Source organism: Pipistrellus kuhlii, unplaced genomic scaffold, assembly GCF_014108245.1.
Source record: "Pipistrellus kuhlii isolate mPipKuh1 unplaced genomic scaffold, mPipKuh1.p scaffold_m20_p_7, whole genome shotgun sequence".
Taxonomy (NCBI): domain Eukaryota; kingdom Metazoa; phylum Chordata; class Mammalia; order Chiroptera; family Vespertilionidae; genus Pipistrellus; species Pipistrellus kuhlii.
This window is the reverse complement of record NW_023425573.1, coordinates 38,552,044-38,576,546: the sequence shown is the minus strand read 5'-3', so window position 1 is coordinate 38,576,546 and position 24,503 is coordinate 38,552,044. Positions and strand designations below refer to the sequence as shown.

The following is a 24,503-nucleotide window of genomic DNA, read 5'->3' as shown; positions in this document are numbered from 1 at the left end:
TCAGAATTCAGGTAGAAGCCTCACCAAACTGGGAGAAGGCAGGAAGAAGGCAGTAGACAGGTGAGCTGGACACTGCCTCTCCTGTCAGCAAGGGAGGGAGCTCAGTGTTAGGCCATCGGGTGTGAATAGTAAATATCAGATAACCTGCCTCATGGGTCTGAATTATTTACTTCTGAGGAATGCCATGGTCGACCCATTATATGGCAGCAACCTTATATTTAGCTGTATCCTTGTCTATGTCCTTGATGTCACCTACTTTTATCAAACGCGAGAATCAGGAATCCTGTGACTTCTTCTAACTCTGAAAATTGTGGTCCCTACTACTAACAGGTAGCACAGCCTAAAAATAGCTCTTTAATAGGCTGAACAAGTAGTCTATTTTAAATCTTACACTTGGACTTGAATGGCAGCACAGAACTGGGGAATCCTGCCTCCTTTCCTGACCAAAGGCCAATTTCCCGGGCACTGGTAGACATACACTCATGTGAGATTTTGGCTTCTATTCAATTTCAGCCCGAATACCTCTTAGTTTATATTGTCTATTATGTTCTAAGTCAAATTGGTAGCACCCAGATTATTAAAAAAAAAAAAAAATCGTAATCTGATTGGAAGAATTATTCAATAGTTTCTACAAATGCACAAAATTAAATAAATACTCCCCCAAATATAACTGAGGTAGCAGCTTCATGCTTTTCTTGGTATCCTACACCTTTTCTAATGAAAACTCCTTTCTTTTTTCCTCCAAGTTTCAATTGCCAATTTGCGGTCAGATCTGAGGGTGCTGGGTTGTTCCATCGTAAAGTTAGCTCATATTTTCTTAGCTTAAGTGAATCATAGGAAATTTATTGAGTTGTTCAATAATGCTTCCCTCTTCACATCTCTTTGATATTAGTACTTAATAAAATATTAATATATTAACCAGGGTATAAAATATGTCATTTTCAGTAGCATCTCAAAAGAGAGAGGGAGAGGGAGGGACGGTGGAAGGGGAGGGAAGAAGAGAGTAAGGGAAGAGACAGTTATGTTTATGTTCACTCAGAAGAAAATTAGTTCAAAAGTCTTGGAATATCACTTTTAGTTCTTGAGGCAATTATAATTCAAACTCTTTGGCACTGGTGACATTGTATACCCTTAGGAAGGAGGTTAAATGGCAAAGTAGTGAAGTGCAGGCTTGGGAGTTTTAAACCACTTATTAATATTTGATCCAAGATTGTGGGTATTTATGATTGTTATTGGCATTTGGAATAAGTAAAAGACTGATTTGTTGTCCAATTTCATGAATTTCTTCTCAGCACATATAATATAAGAAGGTTTTCAATGGTTAGAACAACAACTGAGGAATTTTTTGGTTTTCTTCCTGGCTTTCTGTCCAATACTGTGTCCGCATAAAGATGCTTTCAGCTTTGCAGCATGCTTGGGCTTCCTGATAGGGACCATTCCAAATACAGGACATGGAACGAGGAGATGAGTCCAGTGTGCTCAGAGAAGTAGATAGAGGGGCACGCTCGAACAAATCCATAAAAGATACAACCAAGAGGCCCTTGAGCTAGTGGTCTACCACCTGCTTACCTGTGCTTTAATGGCATAAACATCATTCTGGACAAAAGCTTTCCTTTGCTGTGAACCCTGTTTGAGCATGTTCAAAATAATTACATATTAGATTTGTTTGTGAATAAATTATTTGGACGTTTAAAGACAGCAATAAAACTGCAGCCTTTAAAAGTAAAAGCAATATTTTAAATTTGTAATCTGACCCATGTCACAATAAAAGCTGTAATTGTCCCCCAGAAACTTCTTATCACACTATTGTGATTTGATTTTAACCAGGGCAAACCATGTCACAGAGAATCATTGCTCAGGTATAATGATTCTTTTAAATGTTTATTTTTTATTTTTTAAAATCTATAACATTTAAATCTATAACATTTTTTGACTATAACATTATATTAGTTTCAGTTGTACAACATGATGATTTGATGCTTGTGTATACTGAGACATAATCACTACAATGAGTCTAGTTAGTATCCATCATTATACATAGTTACAATTTTTTTTTCTTGTGATGAGAACTTTTAAGATTTTCTCTCTTAGCAGTGTTGAAATATACAATGCAGTATCATAATTAACCATAGTCATCAAGCTTTACATTATATGTCACCGTTCATTTTATAATTGGAAGTTGGTACCTTCTGACCTCCTTTTCCCATTTGATCCACCCCCCACCTTACCACTAGCAACCACCAGTTTATTCTCTGTAACAAAAGTAATGCTTGATAAAGTATGTTTGTTGCCCAAATGTGTCTGTGGCCTCAGTAAATATTGTTGACTGAGAAAAAAAATCTGCTTTATGGAATATAAAATTGAATGGGAAAAATAAGAGGTAAGTTCATGTTTCTGTCTTAGGAAAAGAAAGCAATTTGTAAGCAAGGATATTTCTAAGATTTATATCTTAGAAATAAACACCACACACATATTTTGTCCTCACCTGAGGATTTTTAAAAAATATTTTTATTGATTTTTTACAGAGAGGAAGGAAGAGAGATAGAGAGTTAGAAACATCGATAAGAGAGAAACGTCAATCAGCTGCCTCCTGCACACTCTCTACTGGATATGTGCCTGAAACCAAGGTACATGCCTTTGACTGGAATCAACCCTGGGACCCTTGAGTCTGCAGGCCGATGCTCTATCCACTGAGCCAAACCAGTTAGGGCCCAGGGATATGTTTTTATTGAGAGGAAGGAGAGAGAGAGAGAGAGAGAGAGAGAGAGAGAGAGAGAGAGAGAGAGAGAGAGAGAGAGAGAGAGAGAGAGATAAACATAGATGTGAGATAGAAACATCAATTGGTTTCTATCATACATCATACATACCCCATCCAGTGATCGAACCTGCAACCTAAGTACTAGTATGTGCCTTGATTGGGAATCGAACCTGCAACCTTTCTGGTGCACCAACCAGCTAAGCTACCAGCTAGAGCAGTAAATATTCTTGAACAAACGTTTTACATCTCTAGTCCCTCATTTTCAGAGTTCTTTTTTTGTCTCGATTCTCCCAGATGTGTTGGCAGTTGTGGGACTGTAAAGCTTTTTAATTATTTCTATTTACTGCCTCTTTTGGATTATATAAGGAGGAAAGAAAAAGCCCCTTTCCATTAATAATTTTTAAGCTACTATGAGAATAGGAATTATTGAGATGACAGCAGCTTCGCCTTTGCTGATGTGCTTTAAAAACCGCATTAGAATAATACATCTTTCAGAGGCATCTGCTCCTGCTTGAATAGGCTTGATGTTCCTATCTGTCTTGGGCTGTCAGAAAAATTAAAGGCAAACACTTAACACATAATATCACAGAATACCAAAAGCTCAGAAGTCCTCTGGGTGAGTATTATCGCTTCCTTGAGCATGCAACCTTTCACTGTGACATTACTGCTAGGCTTTGCAGGTGGGCTGGCATTTTAGGTGCCTGTTTGGTGGTCCCGGGTACCGAGGCAGGCCTGCAGGATCCATCCTCACACTGGCAGTCACCTGCCTGCCTGCCTGCGAGTGCACAGGGACCCACCCCCTCCGGCGAGGATTCCTGGGGCCCAGAAGCCCAGGGGCCTGTGCTCTCCCAAGGCAGAAGCCTGTGCTTACTTTTGGCCACTTAGGATCTCGTCCTGCAGGGTTACTTCCCAGGCCAGAAACTTGCATCAAAAGGCCAAGAAAAATACATCCAAAAATAAACATGAAAGCCAAGACTTTGTGCCAGGAACTCCAGCCACACACATCCTGTTGGCTGCCTCTCTCGCCTCTCTCCTCGCAGTTCGGATTCTTTTAAAACGGAGCGGAAACCTGCGTCCATGAGTAGGACCTACGTGTCTGCGCCTCTGCCCTCACGCTTTTCCGTGAAGTGACAAAGTGGTTCAAATCCAGAAAGGAAGGGAGTGAAGTTATTAGGAGGAAACTAAAATTGAAAAAAAAAAAGTATATAGAGGAAGTCTTTTCCGATTGCCTTTGCTGCCCGAATTTCCCTGGAGAAGCAGCAGCACCGGCTTCCTCTCCACGGTCTGAGGTCCTCTGAGCAGGAACAGATACGGTCAGGGACTCATCGGCGATGGAGGTGCGCTCTGCTGTCCACACACAGGGCAGACCCTCCCTGGATGTCTGAGAGCTCTGAGAGACAGAAAAAGAAGGACGCATGCCCTACCAGGTCAGAACGGGCTTTTTACAGAATTCTTTAGTGGGGAGGCGTTCCGTGTCACCATCTGCATTTGGGCCTGAGGAGTTACACTCGAAAGCATCTCTGGCTTCTCTCATTATGTTCCACCGGATCTGAATATGTTGCACAGCCCCGACATAATTGGATTTCATTTTTATCTGTGGTGTGCATGTGTGTGTGGGGACGGGAGGGGGCAGTGGGCAGCTCACTTTTTTTCTTGTTGTGAAGGATGTTTGCTTAGCCTGATTATCTTAAATATGTTTCTGGAAGATAAACAGAGATAGTTGTTCATACCTAGGCAGAGTCACATTTACCACATTTACATGAAGTCGATGTATTTAGCTGGTGACCTATTTGAATGGCGTGTATTAAAAATGAATTTTGGGCAGGGAAACAGATTGAGAGCGATGGTATTTCACCCTCTGAGCGCCCAGTAGGTGTCTTGCCTGCCGCTTTCAGACTATATGAAGTCCTTACTGTGTGTGGGAATTCTGCTACATTATTGATGACTTGCCGTTCCCCCCGGCTCCGCAGCTATGACCTCACTGTTCCTCAGAAGACGACCAGGGGGTCTGAGCAGATCAAGGCCAGGCTGGCAGGTGCCAGCGATGCCCAAATGCTGCCGGGAGGCCTGCTGGTGGGGTGCTGTGAGCAGCGCTCACTCCTCAGCTGATGCTCATTTGGGTGTTTGTTCCAAGAACGTGTGGTGGATACCCTGGCCTTCTAGGAGGTTCTGTTCACAGAGAGTCTGAAATCCCGTCCATGGCTGTGCATGCGCCAGCACTCTGTTGACGCCTCGCTCCCACCCTCTCCCCTGCTTCTGCCTGGCAGTGGCCCTCCTCAGTGTCTCAGCTGACATTCTGGGTGGGCTCTGCCTGCTAAGGGGCCGCTCCACTCAACGTTAATTAATGGATGCCGCTTTGACCATGTCATCTCTGAGGAGCTTCTGTCATAGTCAGCAATCATACTTGGCTCCCACCGTGTGGAGGTGCAAGATGCACCCTGTCTGTCTGTCTGGTTCACAGTCTAGTGAAGACAGACAGGCATCCATGCACCTCACCCTGACCGAAGGTGACCGGGAGAGCACCGGGGGGAAGGTCAGTGTGCTGAAGGACATGTGGTGGCGGGCAGGGAGAGATTCATTTCCACCGGGGGAGAGCATGCCACCCCAAGAGATCTGGTTCTGAATTCTTGTGTGGCTAACAAGGCTGTTTTTCAGCTTCCCTAGAGGATTGGGGTCAGTTAACCAAGTTATAACGCTGGCACAGCCTCATCCCAAGGGACTGACCACACAGAAGAGGCTCGGCTTTCTCTCTGCATTCGCCTTTGCCTCCTGGATTGTGGGGGTGGGGGAGAGGAGGGTTGGATGTCCTGGGGGGTTTGGTTAGGGGTCCGTCCGCCTGCCCTCTGAGGGAGTCATGTGCTGTGTTTCCAAATGCCTGGCTTTGTGATTTGTTTGCTGTTCAGTCATCATCTGGAGAAATCCTCTCTCAGATTTAATGGGTCCCTCAGGCAAAGCAGTTCTAGTTGAGAAAACTTTTAAGAACTTGAGACTTTCGGAAGGAACTCGTGGTGTGGACTGGGGATATTGTTAAGCTCTTTCTGTGTAGGAAGCTTTGTGGTCATGGGACTTTCCTGCTCTCAGCAGGCGAAATTCCATCCCTGCCAGGCCTCTGGCTGCCAAGGAGGAGAGGTTAGGGCACAGTCACTGGGGCAGGGCGTTTGACACCAAGGAAGGAGCAGCAGGAAATCCTGTCACAGAGGCAGCCCTCCGGAATTCCTGCAGTCTTGCCTGGATTGATCTCTCTGACCCCTCTGTTTCGAGCTGTCTAGCCCGAACAGTAAATGCAAGACAGGCCCCTCTAAAGGTTATTGATGTGGTCAGTGGTCCGGCCTGAAAGTCTGATCTATTCTTGGTTTAACCCAGCGTTTCTGGAGTGCTCTTTGGAAAGCTCTCCAGCTTCCTGGGCCATCTGTCTGTGAAATAAAGGCACCGTTGTTTCAATCTTGCTTTTCTGACCACAGCGGTCCACGGGTCCACGTTAACATCGATCAATTACTTAGGTGCCTGATGAATTGAAAAGTTTAGCGCCTCCCCCCTCCCTGTTTTTGGTTTGCAAATTCAGGAAGGAAGAGACACAAGTTAGGTGAATGAAAAGGAAATGTATAGGGCAACAGGTCATATTGTATCAACATATATTATTTGAAAGGCAAGGCAAGAAGAACTTTTTGGTATCTTTCATTATTTATAGTGATAGTTCCCAAAACGAATTCCACATTAGAATGAACTGGGAAGCTATTTAAAATTCCCATCTGTGGGCCCTCCCTAGTCCAATGGAACCAGAATGGGGCCTGGGCATCAGTAGTTTCTTTAAAAAAATTTCCCCCCCATTATAGTTGATATACAATGTTATATTAGTTTTAGATGTACGATATACTGATTAGATATTTATATGTCTTATGAGATGATCACCCCTAAAGGTATATGGAACTACCAACGACCCCAAGTAGCCAAAGTAATATCGAGAAAGAAGAACAAAGTTGGAGGTATTACACTACCTGATATCAAACTATACTATAAGGCAATAGTAATCAAAGCAGCATGAAACAGGCATAAAAACAGACATGTAGATCAATGGAACAGAATAGAGAGCTCAGAAATAAACCCACATTTATATGGTCAAGTATATTCAATGTGATGATAGTCTCTTTAATAAATGGTTGGGAAAAGTAGGAAAAAATGAAACTAGACCACGTTCTTACACCCTATGCAAGAATAAACTCAAAATGGAGTCAAGACTTAAATGTAAGAACTGAAACCATAAAACGCTTAGAAGAAAACCAGGGCAGTAAACTCTTTGGCATTGCTCTTAGCAATGTTTTTTTTTTTTTTTTTTTTTTGGGGGGGGAGGGGGGATATGTCTCATTAGTAGCTTCTTAGGGCTCCCCAGATGGGCCTACTGGGCAGCCGGGTCTGAGAACTCCTGTCTCGGGGCAGTGGGCCTTGGCAATCCTCGGGGTCTCTGCACTTGCTGCTTCTGCATACACCTGGTTGGCATCTTTGCCTGTGTTAAGGTTCTATGGCTGAGCAATATGTTTGTTCCTTACTAGTCTGTATTACATTTCTTAGTATAATTTTCTTTTTCTCATATAGACATTCTGTTTCCGAATTGGGGTCTCTGCCAGATATGAGTGATAATGGCAATCAGTGCTCTAGAGACGGAGTGAATGTGGTTTATTTGTAGCTTTGTGATTTGAGGTTGCTCATGTGGTCTGCTTATTGAAAGTATGAGAATAAGGTACAAAATCACCCCCAAAACTCACCATCCTACAAGCCCACATTCTCTTATCTGTCATAGCAATGGTGTCGCCACACATCATGCAGCTCCTGGAAAACACCACTGTGCCCCGTGACAGAATGAGAGGGAATGTAGAGGGTCATATCTTAAGTGTTATAACGAAAGAGCACTGAACTCAGGCCCTCTGGGTTGAGAGCCCACAGCTGCCCCTCAACTATACTTTGAGAATCACTTCTGGGGATAAATTCCCAGAAAAAGAATGACTAATTTGAAAAGAATTAAAATTTTGATGACTCTTGATAAATCTGATCACATTTATCGTCTATAGCTTTTATTAAACCTTAAATAGTATCAGAGAATACCTATTATATCTAATGGTAGCCAACATAATCATTGAATAGTTTTTTCATTGTAATAGGCACCATGATTGTCATTGTGTTTCTTTGATTACTGCTGGGTGGTTGATATTTTCTTATATATTTCTTTGCTGATTATATTTCCTCTATTAGTACATGCTATACATACGTTGGCATTTATTGACTGATCTGTTTGAATGCTTTATTTGATCAGACAGTAACCCTTGGTTATAATTTCTGCAAATATTTTATCTTGGTCTATCTCTTTTTATTTTTTATAATATTTAATGTACATACATTCTAAATGCATTAACTTCACCATAAATATGGCTATTTTGTGATTTAAAAAATTTTAAGTTTGTTTTATAAAGATATCATCTTACTTTTCTTTGTGGCCGATTTGAAAAATATGATATGAGTGATAATGCGCCCTGAAATAATAGTATAACTTGTTGAGTCCATTGGTGGATAGGTCTACGTGTGGAGTCAGAAAAGAGGAATGGGATTAGACAGGTGCTTCAAATCCAGACCCATGAGCCTAAGGGGGTTCATGGATCAGCTACTGAGAAACCCGCAAACTTCTGATTTTTTATTATGTTTGTCATTTTTCTGGAAAGAGGGTCTATGGCTTTCATCCCCATATGAAAGGGGTATGTTACCTCCCAAAAGAATGAGGCCCATTTTTTATGGAATAATAATAATAATAAAAATACAGACCAACCCCTTTACATGGGAGAATACTGGGGAATATGGAGCATTTTCTCTCAGTTTAATGCATCTTTATAGATTTCTGATGGTGAGAATAGAAATGGGAAAATAATTTTCATTGTGGCTTTAAGGCTTTGGCATTGGTGTTCAGAAAATCTTTTTGTAGCAACAAAGAAATTACTAAAAAAAAAAAAAAATGCTAAGTTCTAGATTCAAAACAGAAATGCTTTGCAGAAAAATTTTTACCAAAGCCTGTTTTAAAATAAGTGTTTCTAATTTATGGATCCACTGCCTTTCTAAACAGAGAAAATTTTAATATTTTGTATTCAGTTCCACAATGATTGAAGTTTAATAACAGGTTTTCATGGAAGTGTGGCTTTGTGTTCTGAGTTCCATATGTCCCCCGAAAGGTCCACATTTAATCAGCCCATAAAGCTAACTGGACAACTTTAGACAATAGTATTTTTGAAAATTAGTTATTGAATGGCTCATTATGCAGAGCAAGAATTGTCTTCATTTTTTGTTTTTAAAGAAATTTAATTTATTGAGATTATGCATTTAGTTAAAAAAAATTGGACAGTACATCTGGGTATATAGAATGAAAAGCATACTTTTCTCCCACCTCAGCCCCCAACCCTCAGCTCCCCTCAGCTCACTGTTACCGCCTTCTTCTGTGGAATATTTTATGCAGAGCATCCTCTTGGTTATTAGGCAAGACTTCTGGAGTTTACATTAACTTTTTTTCACAACCCTTTGAGAAAGAAAAAAAAAGATTTTAAAATTCTAAAAGAACCACAGTCTTCACACAAATTGGCTCCAGCAGACCAACTAGTACTAGGATTTAGTTTACCTTCTCCTTTTGCTTTGATATTGCATTAAATATCAACAACTTGAATCTCCGATTAGCATTTTTAATTTATTTTATTTTTTAATTTTTAAAATTTATTTATTTATTTTTTACATATGTGTCTTTATTCCATTACTCCCCAACCCCCACTCATGCCCCACCCCCCTATTGTTTGTGTCCATTGATTAGGCTCATATGCATGCACACAAGTCCCTTGGTTAATCTCTCTCCCTTACTCCCACCGACCCCCACCTTCCCTGGGGTTTGACGTTCTGCAATAAGCCAGGCAGAGAAAGATAAACATCACGTGATCTCACTCATTTGTGGGATATAATGAATGGCATAGACTGATGAACAAGAATAGATCCAGAGACTGAGAAACATCGATCAGAACGTCCTATTAACATTTAAATCTGAGAAACTATTGCAAAATGTGACAATAGAAAAATTTCACTAAGCATATACTATCTTTAGTGTATAATTAATTTTAATTTTTAGTTAAGAACTAGTAAGTCTATTTAAAATTCAAAGAATTTCACATGATTAGTAATATTAAAAATATAAGAGGTAAAAATAAAAACTACCGCCTTCAGCTTGAATAGAGATGTTTTAGTTATTGTAAGCTATGGGTTGTCATGTGGATACCATGCTAGTTAATAAAACATGGGTAGTTCTTTTGGCATTAATTTTCCAAGAAGTTATCCCTGTAAATAACCCTAGATGCCTTCCACATCTCCTGGGTTGATTTATATGTATGCTAACCGAGGCAAGCATCCCTGGTGGTGCAGATGACCTTGTATCCACTGCCCTTGAGAGTATAAATAGTTACGTTGACAGTGCAGCTGTTGTGAACTGAGTTCATAAAATTGGGTTTGGGGTTTTTAATCTGGCATATTATTCTTGTTTAATTTCATTGTGGTCTACTGCTATAAATCAAGAAGAACGTTTGCCCACAAAAGAAAACGAGCTGGAATAATAATAGAGATATTGCCTTTGCTTATTAAACATATTTCTTCATTTGGGTACCTGTCTTCTTTCAGCTGTTATTTCCTTGGATCTTATCATTATTTTTATGCTCTTTTTTTTAAAAACAAACAAACAAACAAACAGATTTTAGATGATTTAAGTAAGAGATAGCATAAAGCTTCCTTTCCTGAAATACAAGAATGAAAGGGGTGTGATAAAAAAAGAAACCAATTTTTCTAATGCACAAACGTGGCACATGTGTATTCAAATTCAAGCAGTACAGACAAGGCTGACTCCGTAATTTGTGGGGCCTGATGGGAAATAGAAATGTAAGGCCTCTTGTTCCCCCCAGAGAGGAGTGTTATTAGCAGCACTAAACTGCAAAGCCTTTCCCTTTTTTCTGCATTCTCTATCTCAACTCATGTTTCTTATTCAAGGAGCAAATAAGAATCATGAGTTGAAACAGAGAATACTTCCTACCTTTAGCTTCCAGTTGAATAAGGAAGGACTGAAAGGAAAAGGGCTGTGGGTGGCCCTGGCTTTCTTTGTTCTTTATGTCATTATGTTCGGTGTAAGTGGTTGGTTAATCCAGGGAAGTCACATTAATAAGACAGACTCTGATAGAGTTCCTTTGCCAACACCATGCAGTTCTCTGCATGTTCATGCCAGTTCTGATTAGTACAGAATGCGGGGCCCCTGTGGCTGCCAGCACCTGGACTAACTCACTGGAAGGTGTACTTGCTTGGAGTCGTGCTGAACTCCCATCATCAAGAGTCCACCAGGATTTTGTCCTCACGTGGCGATGTGGCTGCCATGTGTAAATGGGTGTCAGGGAACGTGGCTGTTGTCCTGTCTCCTCCACTCACACACCCTCAATGTCCACATGGACTTTATGTAAAAAACACTAGTTCAAAGATAATATTGTTAAGAATTTCTAGATAGTGACAGCAGAGCATTAAACGCAGTGCCCAGGGCACAGGTTTCATGCCCACAAAGCCAGCCCTGAGGATGGAAATGCATGTGGTCTATTCCGGTCGTTGTAACCACATCAGCTGAATCCCCAGAGAAGTGACTCCATCTCACCTCAACCAACCTCCCATCTGACTACAGCTACCTGAGTAAGTCCAGGTGTTAACAGAAGAACTAACATGGACACCCAGAACTGACATATTATTCTTGTTTAATTTCACTGTGAGAAATAAAACATAGCTGTTGTTTTAAGCTATGACATTTTGGGATAGTTTGTAATAAGCAATAACAATATAGCTGCATATATATTATGTCCTCTCACAAATGGAATTATGTTATTCTTGTTTTCTGTATCTTGTCTTCCCCACCCCCATTTAGTGTGTCTTAGAGGTCCTTCCTTCTCAGTTCATTCAGATTAACCACACGATCTAGCAGTGTTTTCCGTTGGCTGGATGGCTATAATTCATTCAGCCTATTCCCTGACTGACAAACAAGGGTTGATTTTTATTATCAACAGTGCTGCAGTGGATATTCTTGTACACATATCTTAATGCACTTTTATGGAGTAAGTTCTTACCTATTGCATTATATGAACATTGTCTGAAATTTGAAGTTTGATGAATATTTTTTAATTATGCTCCAGAAAGTCTGCACCAATGTACACTCCCCAACAGTGTGAATACAGCTGTATTGACACGTCTTCAACAGTGGGCAATTTCAAACTTTGCAAATTTTGCCAGGAAGAAAAGACATCTTATTGTTACTTTGCTTCTCCAATCATGAGTGAGGTTGAGCATCTTTTATACTGTTTCCGGGCAGTTGTATTTGTTTTTGTCTGTGACTCAGGCTGGTTCATATCCTTTGTCCAGTGGTGCATTAAATTGTAGCTACAGTTTATAAGGTTACAGGAGCACTTTGTAAATTAAAGGCACATGTCATTTTGCCAGAGGTATGAAAATATCTTTCCACGTTTACTCTTTGAGATATATTTTGTGTTTAGGCACTTAGGACTGGAGAGACATTTTCCTGACTTGCCTTATGCTTTTTCTTTCTCAAGACTTCCATCCACTAACCTTTCCCCTCTCATCTCTTTTCCGTGAACTGTGCCCCAGTCCCAAATCCCTAAGGACCTATTACTCTAAGCAAACCTTTAAAAAGGTGTTGTCTTGTCTACTGTGGCTCCGGGAAACTCCTTTTGCTTCCGGGGAGATGCTACTTCAGGAGGCTAGTCCCAAATGAGTTAGCTTCTGGGTCTGTTTGCTACAAAGTACAGTTCCCAGCAATAATTCATTCTTATCTATTTGGGAAAAACTAAAAGGAAGAATGCATTTTAAAATTATGTCTCATGCTGTTTTTCTTGGCCAGATCAATGGCCCACCATTCAGGCTCCTTACAGATCAGAGCCTTTTAGCGAGATGTCTTGCGGGTTGAAGCTAAAAACCCTGGATGCAGAGATGAAGTAATTCTATGTTTGTGCCTGGATCTCATCATTCCCAGGTGCTCCAAGCATTGCCCTTCAGTGGTTCTAGAAAAACAGGATATAACCACGTGTGAGAAAGAGCAGAGGCAGTGCAGAAAGCCTCGGGGAAGGAGACTGACAGACGTGTCTAAGATTGGGTACTAGTATGGAAGTAGAGGAAGGGAGCTACTCTGAATCAAAACCTTAATTTGGGGGCTTAGGCTAACGAGGTGGGGAACAGTGCTGGTAAGCAGCCAAACAGAGTAGGCAAGATCCTCTTCCAGGAAAGCTCGGAAACCTCTTTACATGCACAGCATTCCCCTTGGAAATGGATGTTTATTTGTAAAAAAACAAAACAAAACAAAAAACAGAAACAAAAACACACCAAAAACCCAGACAAACAGCTCTAACCTCTACGAGAAATAAGAAGCTTTTCCAAAGACTGGCTTTCAATAAAGGGAAATACTCTTGTTTTAAATGCTAGAAATTTCTTTTGGAAGAAATTTTAAAATTGACATCCCATTTTTTCTTAGGGAAAGTGTTGTTTTTGTTTTCCTCTGTGTCATCCTACAGGGTTCTGACTATTCTGGGCTTAGGTAGCTGGTTTCCTCAGAGGCTCCTGAGTTGTGTGCCAGTTTTGCTCCAGCAATACCTAGCACCAATATGTTCCAGGGCCTATAGCTCTCTGCTCCCCCTCGCTCCAGATGCCAGCTCTGACGGTTCATTGAAGGCAGTGCTCTTCTCTCCTCAAACCCCTCCTTTCTGCCTTCTCCTGGGGCTTCTTCTCTGTCAAAGGCTGGGGAAATGTAGCTGTGCTTTCTAGCTAAGAGTAAAAGGTGCTAGGCGTGAGCATGCACACTGGGAGCTGTGTCACCCACCAGCTGTGCTGTGTCAAGTTCATTTGGTGGCTTAGGTGACCTATCGGCAGCACTTAAGTATGGTCAGACTGATGAGAAGATTGACACAAGACACCTCTGGATTAATGGTTCGCAGCAGCAGCGATTTTTATCTTTATAAAACGTTACTTCTAAATTGTTCGTCAAGCTGCAAGCATATTTCAAAATTTGCAAGTTCATTAATAAATAGAGGAGGCATTTTCTAGGGTGGAAAGTGTATGGCCTGGTTGTCAGACATGCTTGTGGCTAAATAAGATTTTACTGCATCCTGGCTGTGTAGTATTAGGCCAGATGTTCATACCCCGGGTATCTCACCTATAAAATGAGATAAAATATAGCTTGCATGGTAGTATAGTGTCTGAGATATGATAATTAGGTATCATATCTAACTTAAACATGTTTTATAAATGTAAATAATTAGAATGCATTATCAATAATCATGGTAAACTAATCTTTTACCATTATTGAGATATAAATAAATATACAATTATAAATTTCTAAGAAAAAAAACATGCAATCATATAATAAAATCTCTTGGTTATCCATCGCCAGTTCAGACCTTAGATTCTTAGCAGCAGTGGAAGATTGGGGTCATTAAAGAGCTGGCCAGTTTTTCATTCCTCTAAAATTTTCATTTTCTGATTGAAATGCGGGTTCAGGGGTGGAGAGAATGAGATTGAGCATCTCTTTGCTAAACTCTCCCTGGTCTTGAATAAGGGTGATATTTCTGGTCACTCCAGAACTTCTGAATAGAAGTGGGAGATGAGGTAACTCCTCATCCATCGATTATAATGGAAATATACTCTCCATGCACTAAAAGATGTCACATCTTGGCATAGATTCAGGCTTATTTTAAAAACATGCAAATTGATAAAGAGCAGACAATCTTGGCAACAGTAGACTTTTCATAGTAGTATCCTTTGGGTGCCAAAAACTTCTCACATATGGGTGCGTACACCCACTTCTGCCTACATACATTTAGTTCAATGTGAGTGAATATCATGTCCAAGCAATATACCGGAGTAAACTGAAGGAAGGCTTAGGTCTCCGTACTCTGAAGTGAGAGGTTCAGTCAACTACCCAGTTAGCTCTTTTTTCCATGATGTCTCCGATGGGAGATACAGTGTAAACTCAGCCCAGATCTTCCTTTCTGATGGTGTGATTAAACGTGCTCTGTTTGGGTGTTGCTAGGTAGACGAGAATAATAACACTGCTTGGGTAAGAAGGGTATTGTCCTGAGGTGTGGCGTCCTTTTGACTTCCTCCCCCAAACGCGCTTCCTGCTTTCCGGCTGAACGGTGAGTCATGTGAACAGACGTGAGGATGTGACACAGGACATCAGTCAGGCCATAATTATTTGGATGACAAATCTGCATTCTGCACGTATCCCATCCAGGTAAAGCCAGGAAAAGCAAGAAGGACTGGAAATAGCTCATGGCTATACGGCAGCATCTTTGGTGCTAGTCACTTAGTGCTTTCAACATCTACTAGTAACACTGTCACATTAAAGTAGCAATGCTTACCAACATTCTCACTGCAAAGCTGAACGTTCAGATGCTTATTTCTATTTTTTTTTTTTGTGTGTGTGTGTGATTTCTGGCAACTGGGAAGCATTTTTAGAGTTAATTCTGAGTGAGAGTTTCATAATATATGCTTGAGATAGACCTGTGTATGGCACATAGAAACATGTACTGGGGAAATCACCATGTGGGAAACCTCCCTGGGGAAGGAGAACATGAGCATTAGCCTCCATTATGTGTCAAGAACCATGGTAAGTACTTATGTGTCTTTGTTTAATCCTAACCATTACCTCTGTGAGGTAATAATAATAAATATAAAATTAGCCGTATGCCTAATGTTTACTGTAGGCTTGTCATTATGTTAAGTAAGCACCATATATACCTTGTCTCATTTGATCTTCCTAACAACACTGGCCAGTGAGGATTATTATCCTAAGTAAAAACTCTGAGATTTGTAGAGATTAAGGAACTTGCCTATGGGTGGATGGCTAGTAAAAAAGTGAAGCAGTTTGGATTGAAAGTAGTCTTGCCTGACTTGAAACCTCATAATATGTACCATGCTATTTCTCTCTCTTACTGTCCGAAGATCAAGCACTGTCAGCATAAACCAGCCAACCAATCAACTAAACAAACCAATAGACAAATAAAGCAACAACAACAACAACAACAACAAAACAAAAAACAACAAATCCCAATTTCAACCTCCTTTAATGGAATGTATGTGAGAAAACTTTTACTATTCACTTGGAGAACAATAGCCTAAATATGGATTAGTGCTCCATTCTCACCAACACTTAGGAAAAAATTAGAACCTGTAATGAGTTACATTCAACAAACATGTAATGCCTACTGTGTTAGTCATGCCTCTTATGACACCCTGAGGTGGAAATCAAGAGATACTCAAGAAAAGAATACCTTGATGAAACTGGTTTGGCTCAGTGGATAGAGCGTCAGCCTGCGGACTGAAAGGTCCCAGGTTCGATTCCGGTCAAGGGCACGTGCCTTGGTTGTGGGCACATACCCAATAGTAGGTGTGCAGGTGGCAGCTGACCGATGTTTCTCTCTCATCAAAGTTTCTAACTCTCTATCCCTCTCTCTTCCCCTCTGTAAAAAATCAATAAAATATATTTTTAAAAAAAGAAAAGAATACCCTCTTATACAAAAAAGCTATTGTTCTTATTTTAGCCCCTCATGCTATTCCAATCATTTTTTTTTTTTTTATAAGAAGGGCCTGTTGGAGGGTTTTTCCTCTAGTTTTCTGAGAGGTGAGATGTATTTTTTTCTCTGTACCAATCATGATATGAAAGAACATCCTCCTAAAAAGTCTTTCTTCCCCATGTCAACCTCAGTACACTGCATAGGGAGATCATGGTAATGGCCCCTCATATCAAGATGATGAAGTGATTCAACCTCTGAATGCCCTGGGAGATCAGGGTGAAAGATAACCTACCATTTCCCACTTTTGTTTCCACTGCAATTTGTTTTCATTCCAAAGTGATTGACTTAGATAAAATGAAGTAAGATAATATTATATGAGTCAGCTCTTGGGTATTTGACTTATAACCAAAAGGAAAAAATAACCCTGAGACAACTTTGTTTAAGGATATCTCATGTGTGGTAGACAGTGAACATTTTAAACTTAAACCTTTTTGAGCATGTTTAGCTCTCTTTACCACATAGATCTCTCTTGGTCTGGAGGTGATTCCAGAAACTTTGTATATACATTTTTAATACAATTTTAAGATATTGTGCAACCTAACACTTTTGCTGCTCCAGACATTTTGTTCACACATGTGCAAATTTATCTGAAGTCCAGAATAGTGTAGCACATATACAATACATCGAAGACACAGTCATGGGGGAGGTCAAGAGGAAGAATTGCATGAAAGAAATATTGGAGAAAAACAAATCCCATTTTCTTGTATGCTGTTCTTTAGTGAACTCATTTTATTTTTTTCTTAAGAAGCACACAATAACTTAGCCACAATCTCCAAAGGTGGGTAATAAATAAGGTTGTCTCCAAACCTTAACCATGTTCTCCACCTACCAAACAGAGAACAGCCTCCATGTCCCCACCCCAGACTATCAGCAACAAGTGGAGGTTCTCCATTTATACTTCTAATGAAAGAAAGTAAAATGATATATACTTTTAGATATTGTGGATATTAATTATGGTGAGTTAGAAGAAATTATTCAGTTTCCTTATAAAGCTACCTCATTGGTTTTACCACCAACTTAGGTTTTAAGGAGAAACTTCCATTTATTCATTCATAGACTATTTATTGACTACTTATTTGGGGCACATCATCATTCAAATGACATCCAAAAATATAGTGTATGGATTTTGGGCCCAAGTAGGTGACTTTGTAATTCAAGAGGTAAGTCATATACATAGGGAAGACTGAGTATTCATATATATTAATAAATACTAATATTAAGGGGGAAATTATTGGACCAAGGAATAATAAAATGACCAATGTTATGCTTTTCATCCTCTTAAGTGCTGAAAATCTGTTTTCTCTTTAGTACTCTGTCTTGCATTTACTCTCTAATACAAAGCTTTCATAAAACCTTACTTCCTGCATTGAAACATTTGAGCATGAGGAGAATTATAGTCAGATTATATTTGGTTTCAAATTATTCATTATGTCTTACCTGTGTGTGTTCACTTTTGTTTGTTTATGACTCTATTGCTGAGAACTGGCTCAGAGGTTCTGAGCCATAGTGTAGCTACTCAGTGTCTTCAAAGAAAGTTTTCCTCTAGATGGGGGAGCTGTTCTCTTAACTGAGCATGCAATTCTGGATGATGAAGGAGCAGTGGACAGCCACCTAATAGGACAAATCAGCCAAATCAGTCTTGGTATCAGTGGAGTACTATATTTTTATTTGTTCACCCGTACAACCCCTATTCTACCCACTTCATGATAAATCACTTGTTCTTTTAGCCTCTGTGCCATTCTCTTAGTTTTTAAAATTTTGAAAACATACATTTTTATTGATTTCAGAGAGGAAGGGAGGGAGGGAGGGAAGGAGGGAGAGAGAGGGAGAGAGAGAGAGAGAGAGAGAGAGAGAGAGAGAGAGAGAGAGAGAGAGAGAAACATCAATGGTGAGAGAAAATTATTGATCATCTGCCTCGTGCACATTTCCCACTGGGATTGAGCCCTCAAGCTGGGAATGTGACCGCCTTTTTCATTGGTCTATGTTCAACCACTGAGCCATGCCAGCTGGGCAGTTTTTGATATTTTTTACTGTCTCCTTTATCTTCTAAAAATATGTGCAGTTTTGGGGTGGACTACTCAGGATGGCCAAGTGTTAAAGGACTGAGTGGAAAGTCCATGATTAGTGACTATAACAGATATTGAGTGTGTGCACTCAATATCTGTTATCTACACAATTGTAAACACCTAGATATAGGTTTTAACCAAAATTAAAATTATAATTCTTTTATAGGAAAGAAAGGCCAGTGGAAAAACACCAAGTGAGGTAGCTTTCTCCTTCCTCTTCAAGGCCCTTCTCAGGAAAATGGTCTGGAGATGTCTTGGTAGCACTAGTGCATCCCCTGTTTTTACAGTCGAGAGTCCAGAAGCAGATCCAGAGAGCTTGCAAGGATCTCCCCAAGGCCACCATACAAGACAGAGGCAGAGCCATATCAGCCTCCATATTTTCTCATTGCTGGCCCTGGGCTGCCCCTTCAGCAGAATCTCTGGGAGTTAAAAGCAAATGTGATAAGGAACTATGTTTCCAAAACTATTTTGAGAATAAAATAAAAGTCACAAATCCTCTTAGAAAAATCCACATATACACAAAATTTTGTGATTTGGGGCATGAAGCTCACACAATGCCAACCATGTAGGGTCCATAATTCCCATTTTAAGAAGTCCTGATAGAGATGGTATTTGGCAGGAAGCATTCTGCCTATTTCTAAATCCTTCCATATTATAATTACACTTGAGTAATTATAAGACCAGAAGTGGTTACTGCCACTTCTCAAAATGCTCATTTAGATTTCAAATATTAACAAGGGAACAATTCCCAACATCTAAATCCACAAGTTGGTTCAACAAATACCACACACACACACACACACACACACACACACACACACACACAACTGAACATAAGCTGTTAATTAAAAAAGCAGCTACTTTATTCAATCTAAAGATAGTTTGGAGAGTTGAAAAGTTTAAATTTCCTACAAGTACCTAAACTTCCATTCAAAATCATTTTTGTCCCTCTTTTTTTAATCATATATTCTTTTATATTATACACATATCATAGTATATGTCATTAATTCAATACCTATTATGTACAGTTTACTCTGGAGGCTAGACCATTAGTGGAGTAGCAAGTATTTGTAGACCATCTGTTATGTGTAAGATGGTGAAAAGGGTTCCCAAAAAGATATAGGCATGTTTTTACATTTCTCTTGAGAGCTATTCAAGCTTCAAACAAGAGCGAGAAACAGAAATCACTTTGTTTTAACATCATGAGGAAGGTAAGTCTATGCTGGGTTTTTAAAGGCAGGTGGGATTGGAGAAAGACCTGAAACAAGTGGAGGGTATCTTAGTCTATTCTATCTATTACTACCTAACAAACTACCCTAAAATTAGTCACTTTAAGCAGCCAACTCTTTTCATTTTGCTCACAAATCTGTAATTTGGATAAAGCATGGCAGGGGGTGGGGTTGTGGGGAGAGAAGGGCATGTCTGTGCTCCACTTGTGATCATTGGGGGCAGCCCAGGGAATAACTAGGGAAGGGCTGGAATCAGTTGAAGACTCGCTACGAACATGTCTGGCAGTTCTTGCTGGCTGTCAGTTGGGACCAGCTAGAGCTAGTGACCAGAACTTCTGCACGTGGCCTTTCTGGGTGGCTGCTTGGCTTCCTCTGAGCAGAGAGGCTGGGTAACAAGAGCTAGTGTCCCAAGAGAACCACGCAGAAGCTTCTTCAGTTGTATGACCTGCCTTGTTAGCCATCCATTGCCACTTTGGTCACAGTCACCAGTGCACCCAGATCTATGAAGAGGGAACATTGGCTAATCCCTAACACATTAAAGTCATGCTGTAGGGTTAGCATGTGGGATGGGAGATATTGTGGCCAGTTTGTAAACAACCTGCCACACAGGCATGGAATTTATAGGAGAGAGGTTGCAGAAGTGGTAAAATTAAAAGGGGGTAAAGTTTGGGTGGAGTATATTATTTTTTCTCTCTCTTTATTGATTGAGGTATTACATATGTGTCCTTATCCCCCCATTAACCCCTTACAACCAGCCCCCACTCATGCCCTCAACCCCTGGTGTCTGTGTCCATGGTTAAGCTTATATGCATGCATACAAGTCCTTTGGTTGATCTCTGGAGTGGATTATTAACAAGAATGACCTGGCTGTAGAGTGAAGGATAGTTTGAGGGAGAGGTTGGAGGTGGTACATTACCTGGGAAGTTATTACAGTAGTCTAGACATGCCATGATGAGGCTTTGTATAGGGTGACTACAGACTGGAAAAAAGTGGCAGGTATGAGAGACATTGCCAGAAAGTATGGGATGTTGAAAGATAAGAGAAGTAAAGGAAAAGAATGAGAGGGATAATGTCACTTTGTTGAGCCAAGTACAAATGACGATTCTTAAGAACATGAGGTGCTTATAGTCTCTATTTGTCCCACATAGTGTGAATATTCATATAATTCATTGCAGGCATTTTATGTTTGAGTGAGATTGTGGACCAGAATCCCCATTTTAAGATGAGAACACTGATGCTCAGAAAATTAGTTTACCCAAGGCTCCTACACTAGCACCTCTTATCTCTAAAGGCCAATCTATGGCCGTAACCAGTTTGGCTCAGTGGATAGAGCGTCGGCCTGCAGACTGAAAGGTCCCAGATTCAATTCCGGTCAAGGGCATGTACCTTGTTGTGGTTCCATCCCCAGTAGGAGGTGTGCAGGAAGCTGTTTCTAACTCTATCCCTCTCCCTCTGTGTAGAAAATCAATAAAATATATTTAAAAAAATAAAAATACAGGCCAATCTATGAAGGCCTCCTCGGTGACACCAACTCAATCTCAAAATCTGTACACATGAAATGCTTACAGAAGTAGTCCTTGCTTTGACAAAAGGTGGTTGGCCAGCGTATCTCTGACAAGTACTAATATTTTTGCCACTAAATTATACATCCTTTTAAGGGAGGGTCAGTGTGGCATTTATGTTATTTGCTCTACACGTGGAAGCTTAATCTTTGAGGTTGAATGCAATGGATATACGTTATATGTAATACGTAAGGCAAAAGCTCTTTCTTGCACACACCCTAAGTCAGGCTGTATTTTATGGTTGGTCCGTATGCCCCACTGGGTAATTCTGTGCTCTGCACCCAACAACCTGAGAGAGTTGAAGTGAGCTCAGTCTCCCAAGGGCAGAATGGCTGTGGCCTCACCCAGTCCTCTCTCGGAAACCTCATCTCAATCTCTTGCCCCAGGCTCCGAGGCCTTAGGCAGAGGCCTAGGTTAGATCTCTGATGCCCATTGATGGTTTCAGGGGCCACATGGGAGAACGGGCCCCCGAAGAGTGAGGCACTCAGGAAATGAGGATACACTTCCAAGCTGGCATTTCTACTCTGAGGGCAAGCTCTGCTCTTCGTGGAGGGAAGATGACTTCTGCACATCTCACCTCTCATGGGACTCCTTCTCCTCCTACACCCGTGAATCAGCTGTGTGCTCCCAAGCTTGAGGTTCAATTACTTTTATTATTAGGCTTGGCTGTGATTGTCTTTAATGGTCAGAAAGTTACCCAGCATCTAAAAAGCACAATTAAAAAATTCGGCCTCAGTGTGTCCCTGGGATTTGGGGCTGGCAATAAAGAAAAATCTCCTCTGAGGGGTTCTTTCTAAACATTTGGCATTTGGTTCTTGCTTTCCACATTCTATTTCACACATGGAAACCTGAGGCTTTTTTATTTAGTCTATTCAATATGAACCATATTGTAAGCAATTTCAAAATGAAAGTACCAGTTTAATGTCTTCTTTGAGGCAGAAAATATTTTATAGCGGATAATACTTGCTTTCTGTGTACAACATCCATCAGATATATGAACACTAAGGATGTTCTGATGCTGGTTCTAGCCCTAAATGAATTGATGTCCTTGGGCAACTTACTACATTCTTTAGCATCTTGTCTTCTTATTGGGAAAAAGCAAAGACTATTATAAGCAATCTTACAGATAGTCTGATAGAAATACGGATGCAGCCCTAGCTGGTTTGACTCTGGATAGAGCATCGGCTTGCAGACTGAAAGGTCCTGGGTTTGATTCTGGTCAAGGGCATGTGCCCGGGTTGCAGGCTTGATCCCCAGTAGGGGGCATGCAGGAGGAAGCCAGTCAATGATTCTCTCTCATCATTGATGTTTCTATCTCTCTCTCTCCCCGTCTCCTTTCCTCTCTGAAACCAATGAAAATATATTGGAAAAAAAAAAATACAGATGTGAATAACATTGGCAAAATGAAGTCCTCCAGGAGTCATTGTTGATGGTAGCGACCTAGGGCGTTTGCAGTAGGGATCATGTGGGAATGATTCCAGGCCAGGCTGGAGCTACATTGGATTCGTGGAAACAGGGAGTCCCTGAGCTTTATCAACCTGTATTATTTATGATTGAGCAGCAAGTGTTTCATAATATGCCCTGGCTAAACACAGAGCAGGAGAAGTTACCACCTCCTACACCGTCAGGGAGCTGGGAAGCCACATAGCAATACTGACTGAGATGCCTGATAGCTCAGGGAAATCCCTGTGTGTGTTGTTTGGATGTTGCCAGTCGGTTTCAAGTGGGCAGGATTAAAATGCAAGCCAAGCCCCAGTTTCTTAAAATGAATGTCTGATGGTTTGCCAACCAGGGAGGTGGTGACAGAGTGCAGCAAACAAATCACCTAGAGCTGTGTTGTCACCTGGACTGAGACGTCCTGACATGAGTTGGCTGGGGACAGCAGCCAGTCTCTCGGCAGCTACCATGGAATGGATTTGACAGATGAAAGGGAAATATGAAAATATTCCTAAAACATGGCCTTTTTTATTCTATTTTTTTTAAAGCAGACTTAAAAGTTATGGTAAAAAAAAAATATATATATATATATACACACACACACACACACACACACACACACACATATATATATATATATATATATATATATATATATATATAGTGAAATTTACCATTTAATCATGTTAAGTAAGTAATTCAGTGGCATTGAGCTCATTCATACTGTCTGCAACCATCACCACTATCTAGTAAGCGGTCGCTCCCCCGCTCCTCTCATTCAGCCCTGATAACCACTGATCTGCTTTCCATCTATAAGCAGACTTTCAGGAAGAAGAATGGAAAGCCCTGTGGTTGGGGAAGTAGGAGATGGTGGGAAGGGGGTAGCATCTTTTTAAATTTGGGTTCCTGTCTTTTTTTTTTTCTTTTTCTTTCAACAATATAGCAACCTCCTTATAGCAGCATGAAAGTAGAACTGTAACTTTTGACTCCCTTCGCAAAAATTTTAAAGCATCTTTACTGAGGTCTATTTTATGTATTATAAAATTTACCCATTTCAAGCGTATAATTCAGTGAGTAGTTGCAAGGTGGTGCAACTGTTACCATAGTCCAGCCTGAGAGCAGCTTCTGCCTCCCAGAAAGATCCCTCATGCCTGTGTTCACTATCCCATCCCACCCCGCCACAGGCAGCACTCATCTACTTCCTGCCTCTATACATTTGCCTTTTCTGAGCATTTCCTACTGGTGTAATCATATGATATGTGGTCTCTGTGTCTGACTCCTTTCACTGAGCATAATTTTTTTGAAATTCACGCAGAGTGTAGTAATGTCAATCAATATTTCTTTTATTCTTTTTTAAAAAATAACTGCCAAATAGTATTCCATTGACTGGCTATCCCACATTTTATCTACCCATTCACCTGCAAATATTTTATGGGTCCAGCACTCTTGCTCTGGACAATTCTACTACCTATTCTGTGCCACCATTTTAGAAGTTTCTTGTCTTTAAATTCTAGAGGATTGGATTGTCAGATGGCCTCCAAGATTCTTTCTGAAAACAGTCTCAGGGGCAGAAATGAGTTCTTAGGTCGTGCATTCATTCAACAGTATTTGCTGAGCCCTCACGGCGCACCAAGCTCTGTGAGAGAGGGCCAGCACTCGGGATTTCCGAGACGAAGCTCTTTTCACCCGGTGCACAGCTCCCCTTCAGGTGGGTCAGGGAAGTAGACATTCTGGTGGGACCTATGTTCAACCGCATGCAGCTTTCTCCTCCCCTGACC

General features: G+C 40.7%; 1 protein-coding gene across 3 annotated transcripts in view; it reads left to right on the top strand.

Moving 5' to 3' along the window:
• Positions 1 to 24,503, top strand: part of RAPGEF4 (Rap guanine nucleotide exchange factor 4) — a 249,197-nt gene that overhangs the window by 57,248 nt on the left and 167,446 nt on the right. Inside the window, exon 1 of one of the 3 annotated variants that reach the window (XM_036421384.2) lies at positions 3,917 to 4,185. The exons of the other annotated variants lie outside the window; for them this stretch is intronic. Within the exon in view, the coding sequence (XP_036277277.1) occupies positions 4,174 to 4,185 (12 nt within the window). The 5' untranslated portion in view covers positions 3,917 to 4,173. Of the gene's footprint in view, positions 1 to 3,916; positions 4,186 to 24,503 lie in introns of those variants that run through there. 3 annotated transcript variants of the gene reach the window in all.